At 35.7% G+C, this 24,082-nt stretch overlaps 6 protein-coding genes and 1 pseudogene across 8 annotated transcripts; 4 read left to right on the top strand and 3 right to left on the bottom strand.

Annotated features, from left to right (window-relative positions):
- Positions 1–309: 309 nt before the first annotated feature.
- LOC114400372 (RING-H2 finger protein ATL56-like) lies at positions 310–1,207 on the top strand (the record flags this gene model as incomplete). The annotated part of the gene is made up of 1 exon (XM_028362806.1): positions 310–1,207. A coding segment is annotated over one exon (582 nt), but the record flags the coding sequence as incomplete, so codon positions are not given.
- A 590-nt stretch (positions 1,208–1,797) lies between these two features.
- On the bottom strand, positions 1,798–4,802 carry LOC114398347. 3 transcript variants are annotated; one of them, XM_028360535.1, is made up of 3 exons: positions 4,636–4,802; positions 4,377–4,488; positions 1,798–2,424 (listed from the first exon to the last, which is right to left on the bottom strand). In XM_028360535.1, exons 2-3 carry the CDS (start codon positions 4,468–4,470, stop codon positions 2,204–2,206), a joined length of 315 nt encoding a protein of 104 aa, XP_028216336.1. In that variant the 5' UTR covers positions 4,471–4,488; positions 4,636–4,802; the 3' UTR covers positions 1,798–2,203. The 3 variants fall into 3 exon arrangements, with proteins under 3 accessions (XP_028216336.1, XP_028216337.1, XP_028216335.1); XM_028360536.1 differs by having other exon boundaries at positions 4,633–4,802; XM_028360534.1 differs by having other exon boundaries at positions 4,627–4,802.
- A 937-nt stretch (positions 4,803–5,739) lies between these two features.
- On the bottom strand, positions 5,740–10,153 carry LOC114400212 (pentatricopeptide repeat-containing protein At3g61360). Its single transcript, XM_028362549.1, has 4 exons — positions 9,900–10,153; positions 7,680–9,231; positions 6,819–6,917; positions 5,740–6,209 (listed from the first exon to the last, which is right to left on the bottom strand). Exons 1-4 carry the CDS (start codon positions 10,086–10,088, stop codon positions 6,199–6,201), a joined length of 1,851 nt encoding a protein of 616 aa, XP_028218350.1. The 5' UTR covers positions 10,089–10,153; the 3' UTR covers positions 5,740–6,198.
- Positions 10,154–11,347: 1,194 nt separating this feature from the next.
- Positions 11,348–12,830, top strand: LOC114400373. Its single transcript, XM_028362807.1, has 4 exons — positions 11,348–12,110; positions 12,332–12,439; positions 12,533–12,646; positions 12,790–12,830. Exons 1-4 carry the CDS (start codon positions 11,450–11,452, stop codon positions 12,828–12,830), a joined length of 924 nt encoding a protein of 307 aa, XP_028218608.1. The 5' UTR covers positions 11,348–11,449.
- Positions 12,831–12,992: 162 nt separating this feature from the next.
- On the top strand, positions 12,993–14,525 carry LOC114400375 (nodulation receptor kinase-like). Its single transcript, XM_028362810.1, has 4 exons — positions 12,993–13,194; positions 13,290–13,405; positions 13,684–13,944; positions 14,046–14,525. The coding sequence occupies exons 1-4, from the start codon at positions 12,993–12,995 to the stop codon at positions 14,283–14,285; spliced, it is 819 nt and encodes a 272-aa protein (XP_028218611.1). The 3' UTR covers positions 14,286–14,525.
- A 219-nt stretch (positions 14,526–14,744) lies between these two features.
- On the bottom strand, positions 14,745–23,439 carry LOC114400213 (annotated as a pseudogene).
- Positions 20,802–22,214, top strand: LOC114400214 (uncharacterized mitochondrial protein AtMg00810-like). The gene has a single exon (XM_028362550.1). It carries the CDS (start codon positions 21,016–21,018, stop codon positions 21,928–21,930), a length of 915 nt encoding a protein of 304 aa, XP_028218351.1. The 5' UTR covers positions 20,802–21,015; the 3' UTR covers positions 21,931–22,214.
- Positions 23,440–24,082: the final 643 nt, after the last annotated feature.

Consider the following 24,082-nt stretch of genomic DNA (forward strand, 5'->3'; position numbering starts at 1 on the left):
AGAGAGATTTGCATTTTTTTTCAATGTTATTTAGCATACAATATATAGCATTATGAATCCATGTTTAGAAAATTTGTAAGTTCTTTTTCATTTTCAACATTAATGTTGACAATGATTTGAGATTATGGGTATCTCCTACAGGAAGACAATTATGCTCGAGTCTAAGTGAAACAACTAAAGACGCTTTGACAACAAAACTCTCTTTCTGAGTTTTATTAGAGTTTTTTTTATTATTATAATAGGCATATTACAAAACTCAAAATCGAGATCACTGGTTAAACTGGAATACCTCATGCTGCCAATTGATCTACATGTTTGGTGCTAAAAGTGTTGACAATGACAGTTATTATAACAGTGGTGTTAATATTTGTTGGATTTGTGTTCCTGGTCCTACTTCATGTTTGTTTTTCCGAGAGAGCTAGGAGAGGATCAATGGTTGAGAGGAGAGCAAATGGGGGAAGAAGCATGTCTATAGATGACTTGGAGAAGCTTCCATGTTATGATTATGTTGACAATTCCAAAGGCAACAACACAAGCAGCCCTGTGGATTGTGCAGTTTGCTTGGAGAACCTAATCACAGGAGATAAGTGCAGATTCTTACCTGTGTGCAAGCATAGTTTTCATGCCCAATGTGTGGACGCATGGCTTCTAAAGACACCCATTTGTCCAACTTGCAGGTGTAATGCTCATTCTCATAGTGGAAACCAAGTTGTAGGTAACAACAATGACTACTCTGTTGCACCAAATAGTGGGTCTAGGGAGAGCCAAAGTCAGCAACATGACAATATGGTTTTGGTGCAGTTGAGAGAAAGCCAAGAAAATGTTCCATCCAGAAATGTTGACAGAGAAAATCCAACATTAGGAAGTCACAACTTGGTCAGAGAGGAGTAGAATCAAGAGAGCACCTAGTAGATTCAATTGGAAATCAGATATCAGCTACCACTTTGCTTCAAGCTGCAGAAATTTGCAGCTTTGTGAGAGGTCAAAATGAGTATTGTTGAGATATTTGAAGAATGATGAACGATGAGTCTTCTAGTGTTATCATAGTTATATATTATGCTGTTTTGCTCCATTTGGTTGTTTTTTTTTTCGTTCTCTTTTTAATCTTTCAAGCACAAGCATCTCGTTGATTGCACGGTAGATTATTGAATTGTTAACTGAAGTAAAACTTCCTTGATCTCTGGTAAAAATAATTTTGGTTCCTACTCATTAAATGTTAGGGTTATTCATAGACATTTTATTTTATTAACTGTTGTTTTCATCTTAATAATTAAAACATCCAATATTCACCAAGTCTGAATGCTAATTTTGATCAGATAATAGCACCAACAATATTGATAATATCCAAGTTTTGTCTAACTATTTTGGGTTAAACCTTTTCCTCTACCAACAGTTATTTTTAAATTAAATAAATTTTAAAATTAATACTTTCAACTAAATGATTTCAAAATGAACTTAACACAACTATAAAATCACTGTCTTGTGACTTGAAATCACTACTAGTAAAAAATATATAATTGTAGATAAATCAAACATGAAATAACTTTCATCAATGCATTGAAAAGCACAATAACAAAATTAGATAATCTAATTGTAGATCATTTGAGCGAGCATGCACATGTGCCTTTCAGGCTTGGCCCTTGAAAGATTGTGAACTTACATTCCGGATTCACCAATCTAGAAGCCAAAAGTTTTACAAAGGTGTAACCAATCCCGAATGCATATTGACACACGATTCAGGACCTTCTCCCTTTATCCCCATTCTTTCCTCTCCACCCAAAGATGAAACACCATCTTGATAAAACCCCTAATGAGGATCAAATTTCAGCATCATTAATTTGAATTTTTTTTAAAAAAATTAAGAAAAGGGAAAAAAATGGATCAAGGTAAGGAAATGAAATAATAGTGTCTCAATTCGGATGAATTAATGAGTTAAGGTAGATTCGCCACATGCAATGGAATTCTTTGATAAGAATCAAAGGGTTCCAAGAAAGAACCAAAGAGAAACACTCTCAATTGGCAGCAAGCTAAATATTCATTAATCAAAAGAACCAAATTTATGATCTTCAAGTCCCCTCTATCATTCTTCTCCACAAGTGAAATCATCTTCATATTAATATCCTCTTGTAGGTTCCTCAACCTTGATCTAGTAACAACTCCTCCCAAGCTAAGATTCTCACCCTTTTGTAGTCCTGCATCACATCTACTGTTCTTTTTTGAGAGTCTGGGATTGTTGAGCATCCCCTGTAGACTGATTGATGCTAGCTTTGGCCTCAGCAAGAAATTTAGGATCAGGCTCGTGTTTATCCGCCGCAGGTTCTCTCATTGCCAAATATATGTAAAATGCTATCACCACATTGACAGATATGACAGCAAGAAATCCGCTCACTAGTGTCATAGAGTATGGGGACAAATTGGATGTTCCTGTTACAAAAAACGAAACACAGTAAGGTGGTAGTTTTGCAACTTCCATTCCATTTTTTGTATGGGGCCTAATTTCCAATTAGCTGGGAAAAGTTAATGAAATGAAAAGGAATTTAATCATAAGTTAGGACACACTGATACATTGTCATTCAATCATGTACTAACATATGGTAAGATTGTTAAATTTTACAATAATTACTTTCAAAACCATATCTTGGCTATTGTCTAATTGGTAAACAATGTAAAAATATTTATACTGGCAGTGTATGAAATTAAACTCGATAAAAACTGATAATATCCATTCTCAGCAGGCATCGAGGAAGAACCACTCCATAAATAACTAAGGTTAAATCAACATATGACAGCCTTAGTATGGGAACATTTATTAGATGCCAGTCTTGTAAGACAAGAGAACACTGATTAAAAGAGTAAGAAAATTGCTTAAAGAATTAAGCGGATTTGGTCAGAATTTTGAAGAACTGACTTAAAGCTCTGACAAACTGCTGTTTTCATACGTGCTTAAGTACCATAAATTCTTCTTCAGTACCTCAATGCTTGAGTTTAAGCAATTATGGCATATCCAAGTAACAAATCATTGCTCTCTCTCACATGAAAATTAAAAAATTGAAACTGATCTCCCCAACTAGTTTTACAGATTATAAACAATTCAAACAACAATTTCTAGTTCTAATGAATGGGGTGTGAATGGCATACTTGGTTTAACTAAATACCAGAGATAATGATGCATGGAAATGGATTGGTTGTTTCTTGTATGATCCTCTCTCCTCAGTCTATAAGCAGGAAAGAAGAGAAAGAGACAAAAAAAGAAAAAAAGAGTATCACCATTTAAAAACCATTTCCAAATTGCACAAAATGCTAAAAACTAACTCCAATGTGCAAGTCAACTACCAGTTATCACAGTTTACTTTTTCCGACCACAGATAAGGATTCGGATGATACGGGTTTCTCCATTGTAATAATTGTATTACAAACTTTAGCAAAATAAACTCCATCAGAAGCAGAAAATTACCTTCTTGTACAACAGTATATACTATACCATATGGGATATGGGCAAAGCTACCAATTTCTTTGGAGGCTTTGTATATAGGTATATAGATCAAATTTTCTAGATGATTTGAAAAGACAAATTCTATGTCAGGCATTGTATGAGAAGCACAAGCACTAACATTTCCTCCAAGATCATCAATTGTCAAGACCAAGGGCTTGCTTGATTCTCTTTTTCACTTTAACAACTTTTACTTTTTACTTTACTTTGTACCCCATTGCCGAGAGGCTCTTCGCTATGCGAAGGTATGGGGGAGGGATACTGTACGCAGCCTTACCCTTGCATATGCAAGGAGGCTGTTTCCGGATTCGAACCCATCACCAACAAGTCACCAAGGCACAACTTTACCGCTGCACTAGGGCTCGCCCTCTTTCACTTTAACAACTATTTCCTAAAATAATTTGACGCCACTCAGAACTCAATTTCTTATCCAAATTCTATTAATTTTTGAAAATTGTTTCTAAAACAAGACAAAACAACATCTGGGAGGTGTTTTCTCTTTCTCTTCTATTTTAAAGTGCTCATGGGACAAACTATTAGAAAAAAAGCAATGTGCTCAAGAGACAATCACTTTCAAACGTGCTCAGGGACAAACAAATCTTACAAAGCAAAAAACTGTTTTTGAACATAGTAAACAAACAAGGCCCAATATTCTCATTTTCAGTTTTCAACAATAAAAAAAAACAGTAAAAAAAATACCATCTCTTGAAAATTACAAGAAACTTTTATACAGATTTCCACCCTTAAAAGGAACTTCACCAGGTTTTCCAGTCAAACTAATAGATAGAATATATAAAACACACAAATTTGAGCACAATTCTACAAAACAACACCCACTTCAAAATAGCAACAACACAAAAAAATCTTAAGTAGTTTAGAATCTTACCAGGAAGTATATTATGGTTAAAAGCATATAAAATTGCAATAGGGATTGCCCACATGAACAGTGATGCAACGAAAAACTTCTGAATCACTCCCATTTTTCTTGCCTCAAATACCTATAAACAAAAAAGAAAGAACAGAAACATAAAAAAAAAACTTGTTTAAATTTCAAAATTCCAACCAGATTCATCAATAGAGTTGCAAATAAACTAATAAAGATGCAAATTTTGAATCAGATGGTGCGAGAAAGTTACTGCTACCACCCCAATGTGAAGTTCGTGGCCAAATGAATAGGTATATGCAGTGATTGCGCAGTGAAACTTGCGAATTGGGAATAGACAGAGAGAGATTGAACTGAAACGAAGAAAGAGGGTTTAGGGATTGGGGGAAAGAGAAGAGTCAGCAAAACGCATCGTTCTGGATTGAGGTTATTTTATTTTTGATATAGTACATGAGATTTTTTTAATGTTTATGGTAACTTTGTTATAAGAATATACAGTGTAATTAATGTATTTATCCAATAATTAATATTTTAGTATGTACAGAATAAATATTTATTTTATATAAGTAAAATTTATAATAATAAATACTTTTAACTATATGGATTAAATTATAATTAAAATTTGGAATAAATAAATAAATAAATATTTTTGAACATGTGAATTATATTTTAGATTTATGGAAAATAGTTTATACTGTAACATAATGTTATTAAAATTCAAGGAAGAACCAAAAATATTAAAAATATAGGTTGAAAGAGATAAGTATTTATCTTGCAAGAAAAAAAAACATAAGTATTTCAGAAAAAATCCTAAAAAATGCTTTCGTTAAAGAAAAGATCTCAAAACCATTTTGTCAAAGAATGACATTTAGAAATGATCTCGTTCGAGATAGCTATATAATTTATATAGAGAGAAATGGATACTGAATATTAATATATGTATTTTAAATAATTAAAGGAGTGTGTGCAATATAAAAAAATAATTGTTGTTTGAATTTTTATCCCTATACCCATGACAAGAAATAATTGTTTTGCTCTTTAACCACTAACTCGTATATTTTTACAAATAGTGAAAAAAAAATGCAAGAAATACAAAAATGAGATCCCACTTATAATTAACACAGTAGTTAGTACTTTTCTCGAGAATATTTGTTTTAGGAATAATGATTTTTAGATAATTAGAGAACCTAAATGAACTTTTTAATAATTGAAATATTCTTGAAGGATCTGATTAAACTTTTCAGTTTTAATAATTAAGGAACCCAATTTATTTTTGGTAAAAAATAAAATAAAATCAAACAATGTCCAAGAACAAAGAATAGCACGAGCGATGTAATTTTGTTGATGTAAATTTACGATCATCATATGTTAATCTAAATTTACATTTATCATAGACATTTAACTAATCCATGCATCACACTACAACTTCACTATCATTCTTCAATTTAAGGTTTACAAGTTGTGACTTGTTCTGTGTTTAGATTGTACAATAACTATGCTTGATTGTACTAACTTTTATGCTCACTCAAGTTTACCAACCAATAGTTTGATCAAGAGGGTTCCGTAAAAAATAGATAGTTCAAATGAACAGCCTAAAACTCGTTAGCATTTTTGTGTTCATAAAGTCAGTGGCAAGAAGATCAAAAAGTGCTGTGTAAATGAGGATCCCAGCAGATGCTGATTGATAGCAGAAGCCCTTCAACTAGTAGTTCCTTTGGACTGCTTTCGTGGTAGTGGTTGATATGCCAATACCAATATCAATTCCAATTGGGAAAATGAGGCAAAAGAATAGTACCATAAATCCATAATTGCAATCTCATAATATTTAAATTGTGCCTGATAAAAAAAGAAGGAAAAAGTGTTAACAAAAGTGATTTTCTTGAGTAAAAATAGTAAAAACTGATATATAATAAGTAGCAGCGAAATGCAGCCACAATCACGAAGTCCCATGCCTTCAAAATCAGATTCATCTGCTACATCAAAACCAGAGAACACCATTTGTTTTTCTGGCTTGAAGCAACAGTTTAAAATGATCAAATAATTTAAAAACAAGACATTTGGGACCAAGAGATGCACCTATAGATACTAAAAAAATAACATTCTCTTACATTTGAAGGAAGAAAGAACAAAATGTAACTTCACATCAGATTGATCATTTAAGGTACTTATTCTTTACAGGAGAAATAATAATGGTCAAGCAATTAAATGGACTCATTCTATTTTCAGTAATTTCATTACCTAGCGCACCTACAAGTGCTGCCAATGCGAATGAGGTATACATGATTCAAGAGATTCTATGCAGCAAAGCACAGAATGAATTGCCTACATGCATGGGTTTGACAACCATCATAAATGAATAATAGATGACAAGTAATTTTGCAGTCTCCAACAAAAATGTCAACAAATCGATGTTTGAAGATGCAAGGTGAAAGATAATAGCTATACCTGGAAGAGGCTCTACGGGACTTCGAGAATGGTAAATTGTATCATCAACACGTGCTTCTTTGGTTGACTGCATGCCATTTACAGCATAACCAACTTGTCCTGTAAGCGACATTCCGGTATACAAGTTCAGGATGCATGATGCAAATATCTAAAGCTTCATATGACTGACCAATTAGCTGCAGAAGAATTCTTATTCCCCTTGTGCAGGACACCATCAACAACAGCAACATGGCATATTACCCCTTTCTATTATTAGTATGAATCAAGTAAAAGCATGCTTAGAGGAGAATCACTCCTTCCACTATAGGAGCTGGTACATGCTCTATGACTGCCAGAAGGACTAGCTCAAGACCCTCCAAATTGCAAGGAAAAAGTTATGATAAGGTTGAAGACCAAATTGCTAGCTCAAAATTACCAACTGAATGAGATTCTAGCTTCATCCAATTATCACCAACTACCAATAGCTCATACAAATCGAACTGCCCTCCGGCTGAATATAAATATTTAGGTGGCTTGGTCAAATGCTACCATGTTAATGCTGTAGTTTGGGATATAGTGAAGTAGTTATTTATTGCATGAGTTGTAATAAAGGCTTAAATATCCATGCTTGGGTAAGCTGAGGATATTGGTAGTTTAAAGAGCTTCCAAGAAAATTAACGGAGGATAAATAAACTTGAAAAATGTATAGATGATTTTAATAAAAAAATATCTCGGAAGACTTTGATTTTAATTAGCATTACTATAAATAATTCAATCGCAATTCAAAGAAATACACATGTTAACTCAAAGGAAAAATCCACCAAAATCAGGTGGCAATAGTTATATTATGATGCTACATTATAACCCCGGAGGTAGAAATACCAGTAGCATGTCCTCTAGATGGTGGTAAGACAGTTTGCAATTTTTTAATCATCTGGTCAAGCTCCTTCAACTTGTCCATGTCACTTGCCTGCAACAAAAACCTCTCCAACATCAGAAATGATGCATTGCTCATATGTCTTCCTCTCTCCAACATTTGTTTGGAGCACTCAAAAGCATCATGCACCAAGCCCCTTGCGCACAATCCAGTGACCAAAAGATCTAAAGCATGAGCATGGGGACAATATCCTTTCTCCACCAGGTACTTCCATAAACATACACTTAAATCAAGTCGATAATTTTGACAGAAATACTTCATCAACATCACAACTGTCCTTGTTTTCGGAACAAAATTACTCTGAGTCATCTTCTGGTAAAGCTTACTCACACCTTCAATCCCTCTTGACCTCATCAATCCCAAGAACATTGTATGGTAAGTTACACTATCAAGCTCAATGCATTTCTCAACCATCTCATCCATCAAGGAAGAAGCAGATTCAATATCTCTAGTTCTAACCAAAGCAGTAATCAAAGCATTATAAGCACCGGCATCGGCAACCATGTTTCTTGAAGGGATCTCCTTAAACAATTGCCATGCCTTGTCCTTATTTCGAACCAACCCTGCTCCATGAATCAAAGTAGTTATAGTTTCAATGGTAGGGACAACATTCCTCCTCTCCATCTCCTCCAAAAGTCTCAAAGCATCACCAAAACAACCCTTCTTACAGTAAGCATCAATCCTAATATTAAAGGTCACACCATCGGGACTAAAACCGCGTCGGACCATTTCATGATAGAAAAGCTCAACAGAAGTAACATTACCTGATTCCTTGAACCCCAAGAGCAGAATATTCATGGACTTAGTATTGGGACTAAACCGTGGCACCAGCTTCGCGAACACAGACCTGGCCTCCTTCATCTGCCTCTGTGTGCAAAATGCTTTGAGAAGCACATTGAATTCATCAGTGCCAAACTCCCTGCCAACAAACACCTCATCCTCCATCCTTCTAAACCCATCAAGGGTGTCTTCAAAGGACTGGAATTTGGCGATTTTGGAGAGCACAATGCTCATTGATTTAAGGGTGAGCAAAGAAGGGTGGGTTCTTGCAATATCTCGCAACAGGACCCATGCTTTGTCAAAATAACGCATCCTTGTGAGGATGTGGAGGGTCATGTTGAGTGAAGCAGGACTTAGGGGGAAGTGGGAATGGACGAGGGAGTAGTTGAAGAACTCCAAGGCCTTGAGGCCATTGGAATGTGAAGCAAACAAGCGGCCAAGAATGTTTTCCACAAGGGAAGTGGAGAAGGTGGAAGGAGGGAGGAGGTGCAGGAGTGTGGGTTGAAGGGGTTGCAATGGAAAAGGGTGGTCATTGATGGTTCTGGTGAGTGTGTCAACATCAACTGTGGCTTGTGAACATGATTCAGGAGTATCAATAGGATTCAGAAAAAAAATAGGTGACTTCTTTCCATCGCTACAATCGTCACCATTTATGCTGTGCTTATAGAACATTGTTCTTGTCTGGGATTTAACCTTGATTCCCATTTCTCTCTCCACCTAAGACATTTTAAACTTCACCAACTAAGCAACACAAGACAAATAAAAAAAGAAATACTATAACAATGTTTTCGGAGAAGCTAAAGGAAAGAGCTTATGCATGAGCGAAGGAGAACCTTAATTCATTTTTTCCTTCTCATTTTTCTTCTCCTATAAGTGTTTATCAAGAAGTTTAGCTTCTCCAAAAGCTAATTTAAACAATTTGAATATCCCACCAAAATTTTAAATTTCTTTTCATCTTTTCAACCAACCCGTTGTCTCCTTCTACCTCATAGTTAACCCAACACTACACTCTTTTTTCAACAAGAAGCAATTTTGGACAATACCCATTTCATCTAACGTGCAAAAACCATACCCAGATGAAAAAATGAAAATTTTAAGCAAGAGTACCTGCAATTTATTAAGAATTTTGAGCTAATTTGAGCTTACAGGAGAACCTTAATTCAATTTTCCTTCTTACTAGTGTTTATTAAGAATTTTGGCTTCTCCAAAAGCTAATTTCAATTTTTTTTTTCATATTTTCAACCATCCCGTTGTCTCATACTACCTCACAGTTAACCCAACACTACACTTTTTTTCAACAAGCAATTTTGGACAATACCCATTTCGTCTAACGTTGCAAAAAAGCATACCCAGATGAAAAAATTGAAAATTTTAAGCAAGAGTACCTGTAATTTATCAAGATTCACATGTTCAGTGGTTGAGAAGCTTCTAACGAGCTGCCTCAAACCTATGGTGCTTTTCTCTCTGGTGCTGTCTAGGCGAGAAAAGCGTTGATGGGTTAAAGGATTGGAATTGAAATTGAAATTGCAAAACAAGTGCAGATATTTCGATTGCTTCATGCTCTTGGAAGCCATTTCACGGTCATGGACTTCTTCAGTCACCGAAGCTGCACTGAACTGCCGGCACCAAAGTGCACTCTATCTCCCACAAAAAAATCAGGATTGGGCCTGCATCTGCATTCTGCACCTCCTTTTTTGCTTCCTGCGCCTCCTAAAGAACAAAAATACCCCTTTCCAGAATGGTAAAATCCCAATTCCGGAAACTCCTTTCCAGAATGTTAATTTTTTTCACTATTCCGGAAAGGGATTTCCAGAATGTTGTTGTGTTTTACACCTTTCTATGCCATTCGTAACTTCTTTCTTGCACCACAGTGGTCAACGACCGTGTTTGGTGGTGGGTGGTTGGATGGAGGGGTATTGTTGTCTGTTTGAGTTTTTTGGAGGTGCAGGAAGAACAAAGGGGTGCGGGAAGCAATTGCCTTCTGTGAATTAGACCTGCTTCTTTAACTTTAAAAAAACGTGATTTTTGAGGCTTTTTTTATATAATTTTTAAGAAATTATTTTTATTAACTTCTGAAAAAAGCACTACAGGTTAAAGTTTTACTTTTTTACAAATAACTTACTATGAATTTTCTTAAATATATCTTTCAATTAAAAAGTTTAAATAAACAAGGTGAAAAAGCTAGTACAAGTGTAAGCTACATTTGGTACCATTTGGAGGGGTTATTTATTTGTAACATCTTTGGGGAATGGGTAGATAATTATTCAGGCTTCATTAGTTAAGTCTCCATGCTGAAATATGACTATCTTGACTGAAAAAATTGAAGGTCTCTGTATAATATGGTAACAGGAAGTTAATTTGTAATTCTAATTATCATATCTCCATTAGCTATTAATCTAGTTTTGCATGGATGCTTCTAATTCTCAAATAACAAGAGAACTATTTTAATAATGTCATAAACATGGCAAGTGAAAAGGGTGAGGAACAGTAACATTCTATTTCTTAAATAACTTTAGACTTGCATTGGCCGGCAACAATGCTCATGGCACACAACAAGCAAAAAGATGATGTTAATTAGTTGTTTTGTTTATGTTGCCATCTGGACGATGCACCCAAATCTCTGAAATGCTTTTCATTTGAGTGTTCTAATAACAAACAAAATAACTGCTTGTCAAACTCTTAAAATGACAATCAACAAGATATTCCAATTATGTGCTTTTTCCAACAAGTGGTTGCATAGACTATTAACCAATCCAATGCTCAATATGAGGAAGTTAGAGTCTCTTTTCTGTCTCTCTCATTTTCGGACAACCAAAAAATGCTTATACTTCATTACAAGTGTTGGTCGTTATTACTATAACTCTTAGTTACATGAATTCTTCTTAAAATTGCATTTAAGAAGAATTGCATTTACTGAATGTGAATTCTTCTTAAAATGCATGAACTCCCTATGGATTTTTGGAATTGGAATAGAACTGTGTTTCCAACATCTATATTGCTTGTTTGTATCTTCATTTTGATCACCACTATGGAGTCGGCAACTTCTGAGGCTGTGGATACAGGTTGCAGCCTCAAAATTCAACTTTCACCTTTATTGAATGATTCAAGAAGTGAAGAGGGAGACTGGGATGAAATCCTTCATAACAAGTGCTGTGGAGCAGCATTCGATGCTTACATCTATGCACTCGGTTGGCGGGCAAATCAAACTGGAAAGATTTACTTAGATTCTACTGAGCAAAGAAATTGTCTGTCTAGAATGAAAAGTTTGAATGATGATGTTTTTGGTTGTGGAATTGAGAACCTAACAAGTGGTGCTGGTGGGTGTTCTGACTTGTTGGTTTCTGATGTTAGGAGTAGATTAGGAAATGAGCTTAGAAGTTTAGATGAAAACTGTCAACAGTCATGTTCTTTGTGCCTGAAGACCTGGAATACAATAGGAGGGACAGATTCCAGAAAGACCAATGCCAAAACTGAAAAAATTGAAGCTGATCTCTGTAGAATTGCAGTTCTTGTGACATTGATAAGCAGCAAAATTGAAAATGTGATGTATGTCAAAACAGTTCTGAGATGCCTTGGAGCACAACATATTTATTCAGGTGAGTGTACACATAAATTTGGATTGTTATCTTATATGAAGTGCTAGTTAACCTTTGTGATCACTCTTCTTTTCTCTAGCAGAAAATCAAATCACAGAAGGCAATAATCAGAAGATGAAGAGGAATATAGGTGCTTAAATGTTTCAATGATTGTGCTTCCAAATATGCATATTGTGGTGTGATCCTCTCTTTTGGTCATCATTGCTTTTATGTGGAATAAGGTATATGGATTGTGACTGGAGCAATCATAGGGGTTATATTGATAATACTTATCACTGCATGCTTCATGTCTCGTAGATACTTCAGATCAGCCCCACCAAAAAAAGAAGGTAAGTCCACAATTATTTTAAACTCATGCTAGATAGTATCATAGATTAAGGTTATTATGCTCATGTCATGAACTTTTTTTTTTTTTTTTACAGTAACATTTGGAGACATGTTAAGGAAAACTGCCTGTCCTAGAGTTCCTATTAAGGAAGTGTATGCGGCCACAAACCATCTGAATGAAATGAATATCATTGGGAAAGGAACTTCAGGTGAGATTCTTTTTTCTCATCTTGTTGAAAAGCTGGTGGTGACAAAAAATTATTTAACCTAATCATGAATGAGTCTAGACAAAATCGCAAAATACAATAAGACAGTTAAATCTAAATTTCCTAGATGTCTAGGCATAATACAGATACATATTACTGGGAAATAAGAGCTACAGGAATTGGATAAGTGTTTCTAGAGTTAAAAACTTAAAATCTTGGTTCTTTGCCTTGCCAAACCAATTGAAGACATCCACTTATTTGTTTAAATTGTCCAAGCTTGATTGAAGTTGTATGTATAAGGAAATCTTATTAATGGATTTCAATTTTAGGTAAGGTCTATAAGGGTACAATGACAAATAATCTGAATGTTGCAATAAAGCACATAATCAATGATGATGGAAATGTGAACACTTTTGTCAGAGAAATTACAAGCTTATCTCATGTCAGACACCCTAATATTGTTGCTTTGTTGAGTTACTGTGTTGAGGGAGATGAACGTTTTCTGGTTTATGAACTATGTCCCAATGGGAGCCTTTCAGAATGGCTATTTGGTAATTATAATTTTACCCTTTTTTTGGCATGATTGTTTGAATATGTTTACTCTTCTATCCATGTTCTCTGAAGATTTAACAATTGAATACATCAGGCAAGAACAAGGTGCTATCCTGGATACAAAGGCTAGAAATCGCAATTGATTGTGCTAGAGGTCTTTGGTTCTTACATACTTACCAAGGAGGATGCATTGTTCACCGTGATATCAAGGTCAATCTTTATTATTGTAACATGACATGTTCCAGATTTATTATTGGGGTTACTAAATCTCTAGATATGGATCAATGCTTCTATATCTAAAACTTAGGGAATCCTATTCAATTGTTGACAATATAATGCAATTATAAGGTCAAGTCTCACTCAGTCACTCAGGACTTTCTTTTTTCCCATTTCTTTGGGTCCTAAACTACTTTCTCATGTATACAAAACCAATGAAAGGTCTCAAGTATAATGGATATTTAATAGAGTTACCTACATTTTGCATGCAGCCAACAAATATTCTTCTGGGGTCCAAATTTGAGGCAAAGCTATCAGACTTTGGACTGTCTAAAGTTATTGAGGTGGGCGAAACGTATGTAAGCTCTGAAGTGAGAGGAACATTTGGATATGTTGACCCCGAGTACCAAAGTAACCACCATGTGAATTCATCAGGTGACGTTTACAGCTTTGGAATGGTACTTCTACAAATCCTCTCGGGAAAGAAGGTTATAAATTTGAAACTGAAGAAACCAATGCCACTGAACAAAGTGGTAAGAAACCATGAATCTTAAATATCTTATACTATTTCATGAGTTTTCTTTGAAAAATTGATCCGTTGTGCATATTTTGTATGACATACTTCATTTCTTAGGCAAAAGCATTCACCAGGGATGGGAGGATAACAGGATTTGCTGACCCTAAACTTCAAGGAGAGTACTCTGAAGAAGCATTTGATTTTGCACTTAAGTTAGCACTATCATGTACAGCCCTCAACCAACAACGTCCATCCATGGAGCAGGTTGTCAAAAGACTAGAAGAGGCTCTGTTCATTTCAAAAGGGAGGAAGGCTTCTACTCCAGAAACTCCAGCTGACAATATTTCTAATCCATAAAAGTATTAATTATTTGAGATCACTTTTATAATCAGATTTATGGACATTGGTTTGAAAATTTTTAAGAGAATTTTTTGTTCGTTATTTATAACAGAATTTTGTATTTAGATTCATTGATTACTTGAATCCTAAAAATACTTGTATTAATTTCCTGTGATAGTTACTAAGGACCATTACATAAGACTGGTTGATGAAATCTTTGCCTTTTTTCTTAGTATAAAAGAATCAAAGCCTATTTAATTCCAAACTTAATCAAGTATAGTTCAACTATGCATAAATACTTTTATTGTTGATCTGATGAATAAAATAACTTTTTTTATGGAATTTTTTTTTTCACTTGAGGCTGCAAGTATACTTCAACTATGTCTGTTTCTTAGCAAAAAAGAATCTAAGCCTATTTAAGCTTTCTGACACCAAGGGTTCTAACTTCTAACAGAAGGTAATTTGAGGCAGAAAAGATTGACACAGAAAACCTTTATTTGTGCAATAACATAGGCTAATTCAATGCCTTAGGAATGTTCCATGAAAGATGCTAGTTCTTCTTTAGGTAAGACATTATGAACATGAAAACTTAGTGTGGAAAACTACAACCATGCGGGATTCTTCAAAGCAGTGACAACAGCTTTAACTTGAAGGTAGCTTCTAAGGCTGTAGATTCCCCTTACTCTCCCTTGTCCACTCATCTTATATCCACCAAAAGGTATTGCTGCATCAAAGACATCATAGCAGTTGATCCATACTGTTCCAACTCGCAATGCGCGCATCAAGGTGTTGGCAGTGTCCATATTTTGAGTAAAAACTCCAGAAGCCAGGCCATAGGAAGTTGCATTGGCTCTTCTTATCACTTCCTCTAGATCCCTATGATTTATTTCAAAACAGAATAAGTAGGATTTAAGAGAAGGAGCTACTGAAGAATGTCAAAGTACAAACATGATAGCACTTTTATCGAATGATTTATAGCATACTTGAATTTCAAGATAGATTGTACTGGACCAAATATCTCATCTTTTGCTATCAACATGTTGTCCTGTAATAATAACAAGGAAATCAGTTTAGTTATTTACTTCTGTTTTGTAGTTATGTTACTACTTGTTCAGAAATAAAACCATTGTTAATTGTAAGTATCTTGCCTGAACATTTGAGAAAACAGTGGGTTGGATGTAATAGCCTTTGGAGCCAATTCTTTGACCACCAGATTCCAGTGTAGCACCATTTTCAACGCCTGATCTTATGTACTTCATGATCTTCTCGAATTGCGCAGAATCAATCTGAAACACATACAATTATCAATTCATCACCCTTTAAGATGCCACCTACTTAGCATTTATCTACATAGTTAAAAAAAATGAAAACTCTGTTAGTATGAATGAGAAATTGCAAAACCATAAGGTTCTCTTACTTGCTATAACCAAAGATATTGAAAAACTTAGGATGTTATTCTTATTTGAACCAAAGGTTCTCTTTGATTTAAGGTTCATTAGGTAATAGAAGATAGGAGGTAGTCATAGATACCTGAGGACCTTGCTCAACCCCATTTTTGAAAGGGTCTCCAACTACACGTTTAAGAGCACGAGCTTTAGCCTTTTCCACAAATTCATCATATATGCTTTCATGGACAAATGTGCGAGAACCAGCACAACAACATTGCCCCTGTAGACAAGCAAAACAAAACAGCTTGAACCATATTGGATCATCATGCAATAAATAAATAAAAATTGAGAATGCACTGTTCTCATTTTTGTGAATAATAACGTAAGAGAAATGCTACCAACACAGTCTTTAACATACTATTTTGAACACACTCTTTACTGTTGGCTGAAATTTATTAGAAATCACAAATTTTGTGGATCTCACTTTTTATTTAATGAGTCTCGCTAATGCTTTTGTAGTTCTCAATAAATTTTAAGTAGAGTGTATTGTTATCACTCCTCATAAAATAAATTAGGATCATCAAACCTGATTAAAAAATAAAGCAAAATGTGCAGCCTCAACAGCTGCATCAACATCAGCATCCTCGCACACAATGAATGGAGATTTTCCACCCAGCTCCAGAGTTACTTCAGATTGCTGTGTGCAGACAGTTCTAGTACACGTTTACCAGTGCTAGTAGATCCTGTGAAAGCAAGCTATAAAAACAAAATCAGTCAACTTTTAGTTTACTATTAGCTATTAGGCCATGTAGGCGGCATAAATTAATGCATATTTGTATTGTAGACTGTAGAGAGAATAAGGCAAATGAAGATATATTTTTTTTGGATGAAATGTGTTTTAGTTCCCTCAAAATTGGTTTTAACCCCTAAATTTAAAAAAAAAAAAATTTGATCCTCATATTTATAAAATGTGGTGAATTTTGTCGCTAACCCTATACTTTATTTTGACTTGAGCAGGGACAAAATTCACAACATTTCATAAATACAAGGGCCAAAGCCATTGTTTTTACAATATAGAGACTAAAACCAATTTTGACCAATTCTTGAAATACATACAACACATTTTACCCATTTTTTTAAGTCTCAAGAATTCTTCCTCTAAATCTTTTGAAGTACCTTATCAACGTCCATATGACTACACAGCGATGCACCAGCAGTAGCACCAAAGCCAGTGATAACATTCAGAACACCAGGAGGAAGTCCTGCCTATTGCATCAAATCCATCAGTGAGGACCATTAAAAAGGTATAGACACATGCAGGACCACAATCTATTTGTGGTAAGCAATTTTGAGATTGCAGGCTTAAGTTCATTTCAATTGAAGCTTTCAATTTCCTAGAGGTCCAGTTAATAATGGTGACAATTGTAACATTGAAGACTTATACACATTCTCTTTAATGGAAGAGGTATTTTTTTTGTTAATTTTATTTTGGCTAGGCTTAGGTTATTGATCTAGCATTGGTAACAGCTAACAATTAAGCTTGAAGAAGAAAATGTTTCTGTAGCCTTCTATTAGGAAATATCTTCTACATGATTGCAAATATGCTGTGTATATATTTACTTTCCTATGTTACCTTGATTCTATATTTATTTACCTTATAATGCATAGAATAAATCAGATGCCACTGATTATGGATCACGTCTGTCATGCCTTAGAATTGGTATAGAACATTCTTGTACATGTATTATATATATCATGCAAAGGATCAATGAAATAACAATATATATACATATTCTATTTCAATTTGCCTTGCTATTATCATACCCTACATCTTTACATTGCTGTCTTAAGATGGCATCAGAGCACGATCTAGAAAATGAAATACCATCAAAAAATTCACCTCAAAAACAACCAAATAGCAGTAGCAACAATTCAAATAACAACAGTTCTAATATGGATTCCTCAAATCCATACTATATCCATCCTTCAGATCACCCTGGTCATTTGCTTGTCCCAATAAAACTGAATGGCACCAATTACCCATCATGGAGTATATCGATGATCCATGCCCTCACAGCCAAAAACAAAATAGGCTTTATCAATGGATCCATCAAAGCACCATCAGCAGTAGATCAATCTGCAGAGCATGCCCTATGGAATCGGTGTAACAACATGATTTTATCATGGCTCACCCATTCTGTAGAACCCGATTTAGCCAAGGGAGTCATTCATGCCAAGACTGCGCATCAGGTTTGGGAAGATTTTAAAGATCAGTTCTCACAAAAGAATGCTCCAGCAATATATCGGATTCAAAAGTCCTTAGCCTCTATATCCCAAGGCACCATGGCTGCCTCAACGTACTTTACAAAAATCAAAGGCCTTTGGGATGAATTAGAAACATACCGCACTCTTCCTACTTGCAACCAGATGAAAGCACATGATGAACAAAGGGAAAAAGATCGCTTGATGCAATTTCTCATGGGTCTTAATGATACCTACAGCACTGTTCGCACCAACATTCTCATGATGTCACCATTACCCAATGTGCGACAGGCCTACTCTCTAGTCATTCAAGATGAGACACAGCGCCAGATGACTTCCGAAACAACGGAGAATTTCTCCATTGCCGCTGCAATCCATAGTCATCCAGACAGCCTCTCCAACAAATTTGTCAAAGACAAACACTGTGAGCACTACAATAGAGATGGCCATACAATTAGCAATTGTCGGACTCTAAAATTTTATTGCGATTTTTGCAATAAAAACGGGCACACAGAGGATCGATGCAGAATTAAAAATGGGACTTACAACACAGGAACTCAAAGCAACAAGCACATCCAATCACAACAGCGACAACAAGGGCCTCGAAGCACTGCACCTAGGACTTTCTCTGCTGCCAATGCAGCAGATTCTTCCAAAAATGCACTTGAGCTATCTGCAGAACAGCTTCAGCAACTTGCCCGCGCATTGAATATGATGTCTCCAAACAATACCTCTGGTAATAGCAATGCTCATGCAAATGCTGCAGGTCTGTCTCTTTTCTCTAATGCCTCAATTAATTCTGTATTCACCAAGCCTTGGATTTTGGACAGTGGAGCTACCGATCATATCACATCTGATTCTACATTTCTCTCTGAAACAAAATTTCCATCCATACCTTCTGTCAATTTACCTACTGGGTCTTCTGCTCCAATCACATCTATTGGAGACATGTCATTCAATTCCAATATAACCTTAAAAATGTTTTGTGTGTTCCTTCATTTCGGTTAAACTTGATGTCTGTTAGCAAGCTCACCAAATCTCTAAATTGTTGTGTCATTTTGTTTCCTGACTTTTGTGTGTTGCAGGACTTGGCTACGGGGAAGACGATTGGCTCGGGTGAACAATGTGGTGGTCTTTATTACATGTCTCCATTACAAAAAATACCTGTCTCTCATCAAGTTTCTCAGCCCTCAAATATATGGCACATGCGTCTTGGACACCCATCTACATCTCGCCTCAAATTATGTTCTCCTTTATTGTCTCCAAACAACATATCTTTTGAGAATAATTGTAATGTTTGCCCTATGGCTAAACAGACTAGATTTCCTTTTCCTTTAAGCACTATATCAACTCATGCTCCTTTTGATTTATTACATTGTGATATTTGGGGTCCTCATAAAGTCCCCACACATTCAGGGGCACGTTTTTTTTTAACTATTGTCGATGATTTTACAAGATGCACATGGGTATTTCTTATGCGATACAAATCAGATTCTCAAAATATTTTGAAATCCTTCATTAATTTTGCTTATACCCAATTTCAAGCTACTGTTAAAGCAATTAGAGTTGACAATGGTTCTGAATTCATGTCCATGAGAGAATTCTTTCAATCTCATGGGATAGAATATCAACGAACTTGCGTTTACACACCACAACAAAATGGAGTTGTAGAACGCAAGCATCGTCATATTCTAGTTGTGGCACGAGCATTACTATTTCATTCTCATCTACCTCTTGAATTTTGGGGAGAATGTGTATTAACTGCTGTTTACCTTATAAATCGTTTGCCATCCCCATTGTTATCCAACAAATCACCTTTTGAATTATTATACAATAAGCCACCATCATTTGATCACTTGAGAGTGTTTGGTTGCTTATGTTATGCTACTATTGTCCAACCTACACATAAATTTGATCCTCGTGCAAAAAGGGGTATCTTTGTTGGATATCCTACTGGTCAAAAAGGTTATAAAATTTATAATCCTGAGACAAAGACTTTCTTTGTGAGTCGTGATGTCAAATTTTGCGAAACCAATTTTCCTTCCATTCCAAACACATCTGAACCCAACCTAACTTCATCTCATCCTTCATATGAGGCCATTGATGATTGGCCTTCTCCTACACCATCTCATCATCAATCACAACAAACTGGTATACCTTCTGCACATGAGCCAAATTATCCTTCACACCTAACTACCGAAACATCTTCCGCTGCCTCACCTATAGTTGAACCAACTCTACCTACTTCCCACACTTCAAACACTCCAACTCCCTCCATTCCCCAAGTTCGGCAGTCTCTCCGTGACAAGAACCCCCCGATATGGCATAAAGACTACCACATGTCCACACAAGTCAATAAATCTCCCTTAGAGCCAACTTCTGGGTCAGGTACTCGGTATCCTCTTTCACATTACCTTTCATATTCACGCATTTCTTCTTCACATTGTGCTTTTTTAGCTAACATTACAGCCCACACAGAACCACAGTCCTATGATCAAGCTGTCCATGATCCACATTGGCAAGATGCAATGAATGCAGAATTAGAAGCATTAGAACAAAATAACACATGGAGCCTTGTACCTCTTCCTTCTGGTCATAAGCCCATTGGTTGCAAATGGGTATACAAAATAAAGTACAAATCTGATGGCACGATAGAGCGCTATAAGGCACGCCTTGTTGCTAAGGGATATACTCAAGTTGAAGGCATTGACTATCAAGAAACCTTTTCCCCTACTGCCAAGGTCACTACTCTTCGTTGTCTTCTCACTGTTGCAGCTGCTCGTAATTGGTTCATACACCAATTAGATGTGCAAAACGCCTTTCTTCATGGCGATTTGCATGAGTTAGTGTACATGGAGCCTCCACCTGGTCTTCGCCAACAGGGGGAGAACGTTGTATGTCGGCTCAATAAGTCACTCTATGGACTCAAACAAGCATCAAGAAACTGGTTCTCTACTTTTTCTGAAGCCATTCAAAAGGCTGGTTATCAACAATCAAAGGCTGACTACTCCCTCTTCATCAAATCTCAAGGTACTTCACTCACAATTGTTCTTATTTATGTTGATGACATACTTCTCACGGGCAACGATCTTCAAGAAATGAAACGCCTTAAAGAGTTTCTTCTCAAGCGTTTCCGTATCAAAGATCTTGGAGATTTGAAATATTTTTTGGGCATTGAGTTTTCTCGTTCCAAAGAAGGTATCTTCATGTCTCAAAGAAAATATGCTCTAGACATTTTGCAAGATTCGGGACTGACAGGCGCTCGCCCTGATAAATTTCCAATGGAACAAAATTTGAAACTAACTCCCACAGATGGAGTGGTACTAAATGATCCAACCAAATATAGAAGGCTTGTTGGTAGGTTAATTTACCTTACTGTCACAAGACCTGACATTGTATATTCTGTCCAAACATTGAGTCAATTCATGCATGAGCCAAGAAAGCCTCACTGGGATGCTGCATTGAGAGTCCTCAGATACATCAAAGGCACACCTGGACAGGGCTTACTATTTTCATCTGCTAATGACCTTACCTTAAAGGCTTTTTGTGATTCAGATTGGGGAGGTTGTCATGCCACTAGAAAATCTGTTACAGGATTTTGCTTTTTCCTTGGAAATTCTCTCATCTCATGGAAGTCTAAGAAGCAAGTTGTTGTCTCTAGATCATCAGCCGAATCTGAATATCGAGCTATGGCTAATACATGCTTGGAGTTGACCTGGCTACGGTTCATATTACAAGATTTAAAAGTCCCACAAGATGCTCCAACACCATTATTCTGTGACAACCAGGCAGCTCTACACATTGCGGCGAATCCTGTATTTCATGAGCGTACAAAACATATTGAAATTGATTGTCATATAGTACGGGAAAAACTACAAGCTGGGATGATCAATCCTTCTTATGTGCCAACAAAATTCCAGCTAGCAGATGTGTTTACAAAAGCTTTGGGAAAAGATCAATTTGTGACATTGCGCAACAAGTTGGGACTTCACGATATTCACTCACCAACTTGAGGGGGAGTATTAGGAAATATCTTCTACATGATTGCAAATATGCTGTGTATATATTTACTTTCCTATGTTACCTTGATTCTATATTTATTTACCTTATAATGCATAGAATAAATCAGATGCCACTGATTATGGATCACGTCTGTCATGCCTTAGAATTGGTATAGAACATTCTTGTACATGTATTATATATATCATGCAAAGGATCAATGAAATAACAATATATATACATATTCTATTTCAATTTGCCTTGCTATTATCATACCCTACATCTTTACATTGCTGTCTTAAGACCTTCATCTCGGTCAAGAATATTCGGTTCATTTTTGGAGGGTAGAGATTTCAAAGTCAATGATAGCAATACAGTCCAAAGGGAGAGTAGGCCCAAGAGGGTGCAGAAGACACCAGCATATCCCTTGTCCGACAGCACTGTCACAATTATAACAAAATAGCATGTTTCCACTATTCTATTATTTGCAATTCTATTATCATTGTTATCTTTTTCTGTTATGGGTCATGAGTGTCAAGCCTTATCCGTTGTATGATCACAATAAATATACCATGGAAAGGAAATAAGAATCAGAGAAGAATTATTAAATATAGGTTAGTGTAGTTAGCTAGTCCTATGCTCCTAACAGTCAAGCCATACAAGAACAGAAAAGAGGAACTAGTCATCATATACGATAGCGAAGGTATGGAATTTAATTGTGATTGCAGCCCTATAAAAGAATAAGAAGATGGTCACAAAAGTGAAATCCAAGCCAGTATACACATAAATGGAAACATTTATAGGTGTGGTACATAAGGCTACCTCAAGAAATAGCTTTGACACATAAAGGGCAGAAAGTGGTGCCTGCTCTGAAGTTTTTATTACAACTGTATTACCACAAGCTAATGCAGGTGCAGCCATCCATGAAAAAATAAGAAGTGGGAAATTCCAAGGAACAATCTGCCCTGCTACACCAATTGGTTCATGCAAAGTTTGGACATGGTATGGTCCATCAGCCGGAACTGTTAGACCATGAATTTTATCCACCCAACCTGAAGAAAACAGAAAGAATACCAAAGAACATCAACTTGTTATACAATACTATAACTACAAAATAGAAGAATTCAAAGATAATGGAATTACCTGCATAATATCGGAATAAGCGTACCACCATAGGTATTTCAACCTTAGCAGCCTGTTCATAAGTCTTCCCACTATCCCATGTTTCAATTGCGGCAACTTCATCATTGTGTTTCTCCAATAAACCAGCAAAGTGCAAAATTATACGCGATCTTTCCTAGAGAAGGTCATCAAAGATAATGATTAAAATTTGTTGAATATAAAAAACGTGTAGCATCTTGTAGTCCAAAAGAAAAAATGCAGCATCAAAACAGCTCCATATTGAAATTTGTAGAACAAATAAGTATTAGATGATGTTTCAATACATAAGCTGTCATCTTTGGCCATGGTCCCTCATCAAAAGCCTTGCGAGCTGCACGAACAGCACGATTTACGTCTTCAGTGTCACCTTCAGCAACATTGGCAATTACATCTCCAGTTCTAGGATCAAAGGTTGGAAAAGTTTTTCCTAACAAAGGTAAAATAGTTAAAATGTTATATTAAGTTTCTATAGAATAGATTGTAATGTTTTCATATGAATGAAACAACAATGTTTTAAGTACATAAAGGTAAGATATTAACCAGAAGCTGCATCAACAAACTGTCCATCAATTAGAAGCTGACTATGATCAATTTGCACTGGTGCTATGCTAGGCTCCACATCAGCAGCAGCAGAAGCACCAATTCCACTTATACTTCTATGCCAGTGAGAACATAGGCCTGAAAGTTTAGTCAATAATGTTAAGATATGATCAGCAATGAGAGATGATAGTGACACTCTCTCTCTAAAACTCTCTCTATGATTGGTTGAAATTTATTGGAAATTACCATTTTTAGTAGGTTTTGCTTCTCATTTAATGATTCTCTCCTAATTTATATTGAATGAGAAGCTGAAACCTGATTTTCAATAAATTCTAACCAATTATATAAAGATTCATTAACTAAAGTGTGATGCCGTATGATATTTTAAAAATATTGCATCCCAAACTTTATTATTATCTTTCAAACACAAACATGGATCAATATATGTAAAATAAAATAAAAAGA

Source organism: Glycine soja, chromosome 19 (assembly GCF_004193775.1).
Source record: "Glycine soja cultivar W05 chromosome 19, ASM419377v2, whole genome shotgun sequence".
NCBI classification, from domain to species: Eukaryota; Viridiplantae; Streptophyta; class Magnoliopsida; order Fabales; family Fabaceae; genus Glycine; species Glycine soja.

What these genes read in the sequence shown, in the direction of transcription:
- LOC114398347 (XM_028360535.1), bottom strand. Translation starts at nt 4,470, where the DNA reads ATGGGAGTGATTCAGAAGTTTTTCGTTGCATCACTGTTCATGTGGGCA. An exon ending in TAACCATAATATACTTCCTG is followed by an intron (nt 2,425 to 4,376) that starts GTAAGATTCTAA and finishes TTTTTGTAACAG; the next exon opens with GAACATCCAATTTGTCCCCA.
- LOC114400212 (XM_028362549.1), bottom strand. Translation starts at nt 10,088, where the DNA reads ATGGCTTCCAAGAGCATGAAGCAATCGAAATATCTGCACTTGTTTTGC. An exon ending in TGAATCTTGATAAATTACAG is followed by an intron (nt 9,232 to 9,899) that starts GTACTCTTGCTT and finishes AAAATGTCTTAG; the next exon opens with GTGGAGAGAGAAATGGGAAT. An exon ending in ATCTAGAGGACATGCTACTG is followed by an intron (nt 6,918 to 7,679) that starts GTATTTCTACCT and finishes TGTCGCTTACAG; the next exon opens with GACAAGTTGGTTATGCTGTA.
- LOC114400373 (XM_028362807.1), top strand. Translation starts at nt 11,450, where the DNA reads ATGCATGAACTCCCTATGGATTTTTGGAATTGGAATAGAACTGTGTTT. An exon ending in AGCACAACATATTTATTCAG is followed by an intron (nt 12,111 to 12,331) that starts GTGAGTGTACAC and finishes ATGTGGAATAAG; the next exon opens with GTATATGGATTGTGACTGGA. An exon ending in CATTGGGAAAGGAACTTCAG is followed by an intron (nt 12,647 to 12,789) that starts GTGAGATTCTTT and finishes GGCATAATACAG; the next exon opens with ATACATATTACTGGGAAATA.
- LOC114400375 (XM_028362810.1), top strand. Translation starts at nt 12,993, where the DNA reads ATGACAAATAATCTGAATGTTGCAATAAAGCACATAATCAATGATGAT. An exon ending in CCTTTCAGAATGGCTATTTG is followed by an intron (nt 13,195 to 13,289) that starts GTAATTATAATT and finishes TGAATACATCAG; the next exon opens with GCAAGAACAAGGTGCTATCC. An exon ending in CAATGCCACTGAACAAAGTG is followed by an intron (nt 13,945 to 14,045) that starts GTAAGAAACCAT and finishes TTCATTTCTTAG; the next exon opens with GCAAAAGCATTCACCAGGGA.
- LOC114400214 (XM_028362550.1), top strand. Translation starts at nt 21,016, where the DNA reads ATGAAACGCCTTAAAGAGTTTCTTCTCAAGCGTTTCCGTATCAAAGAT.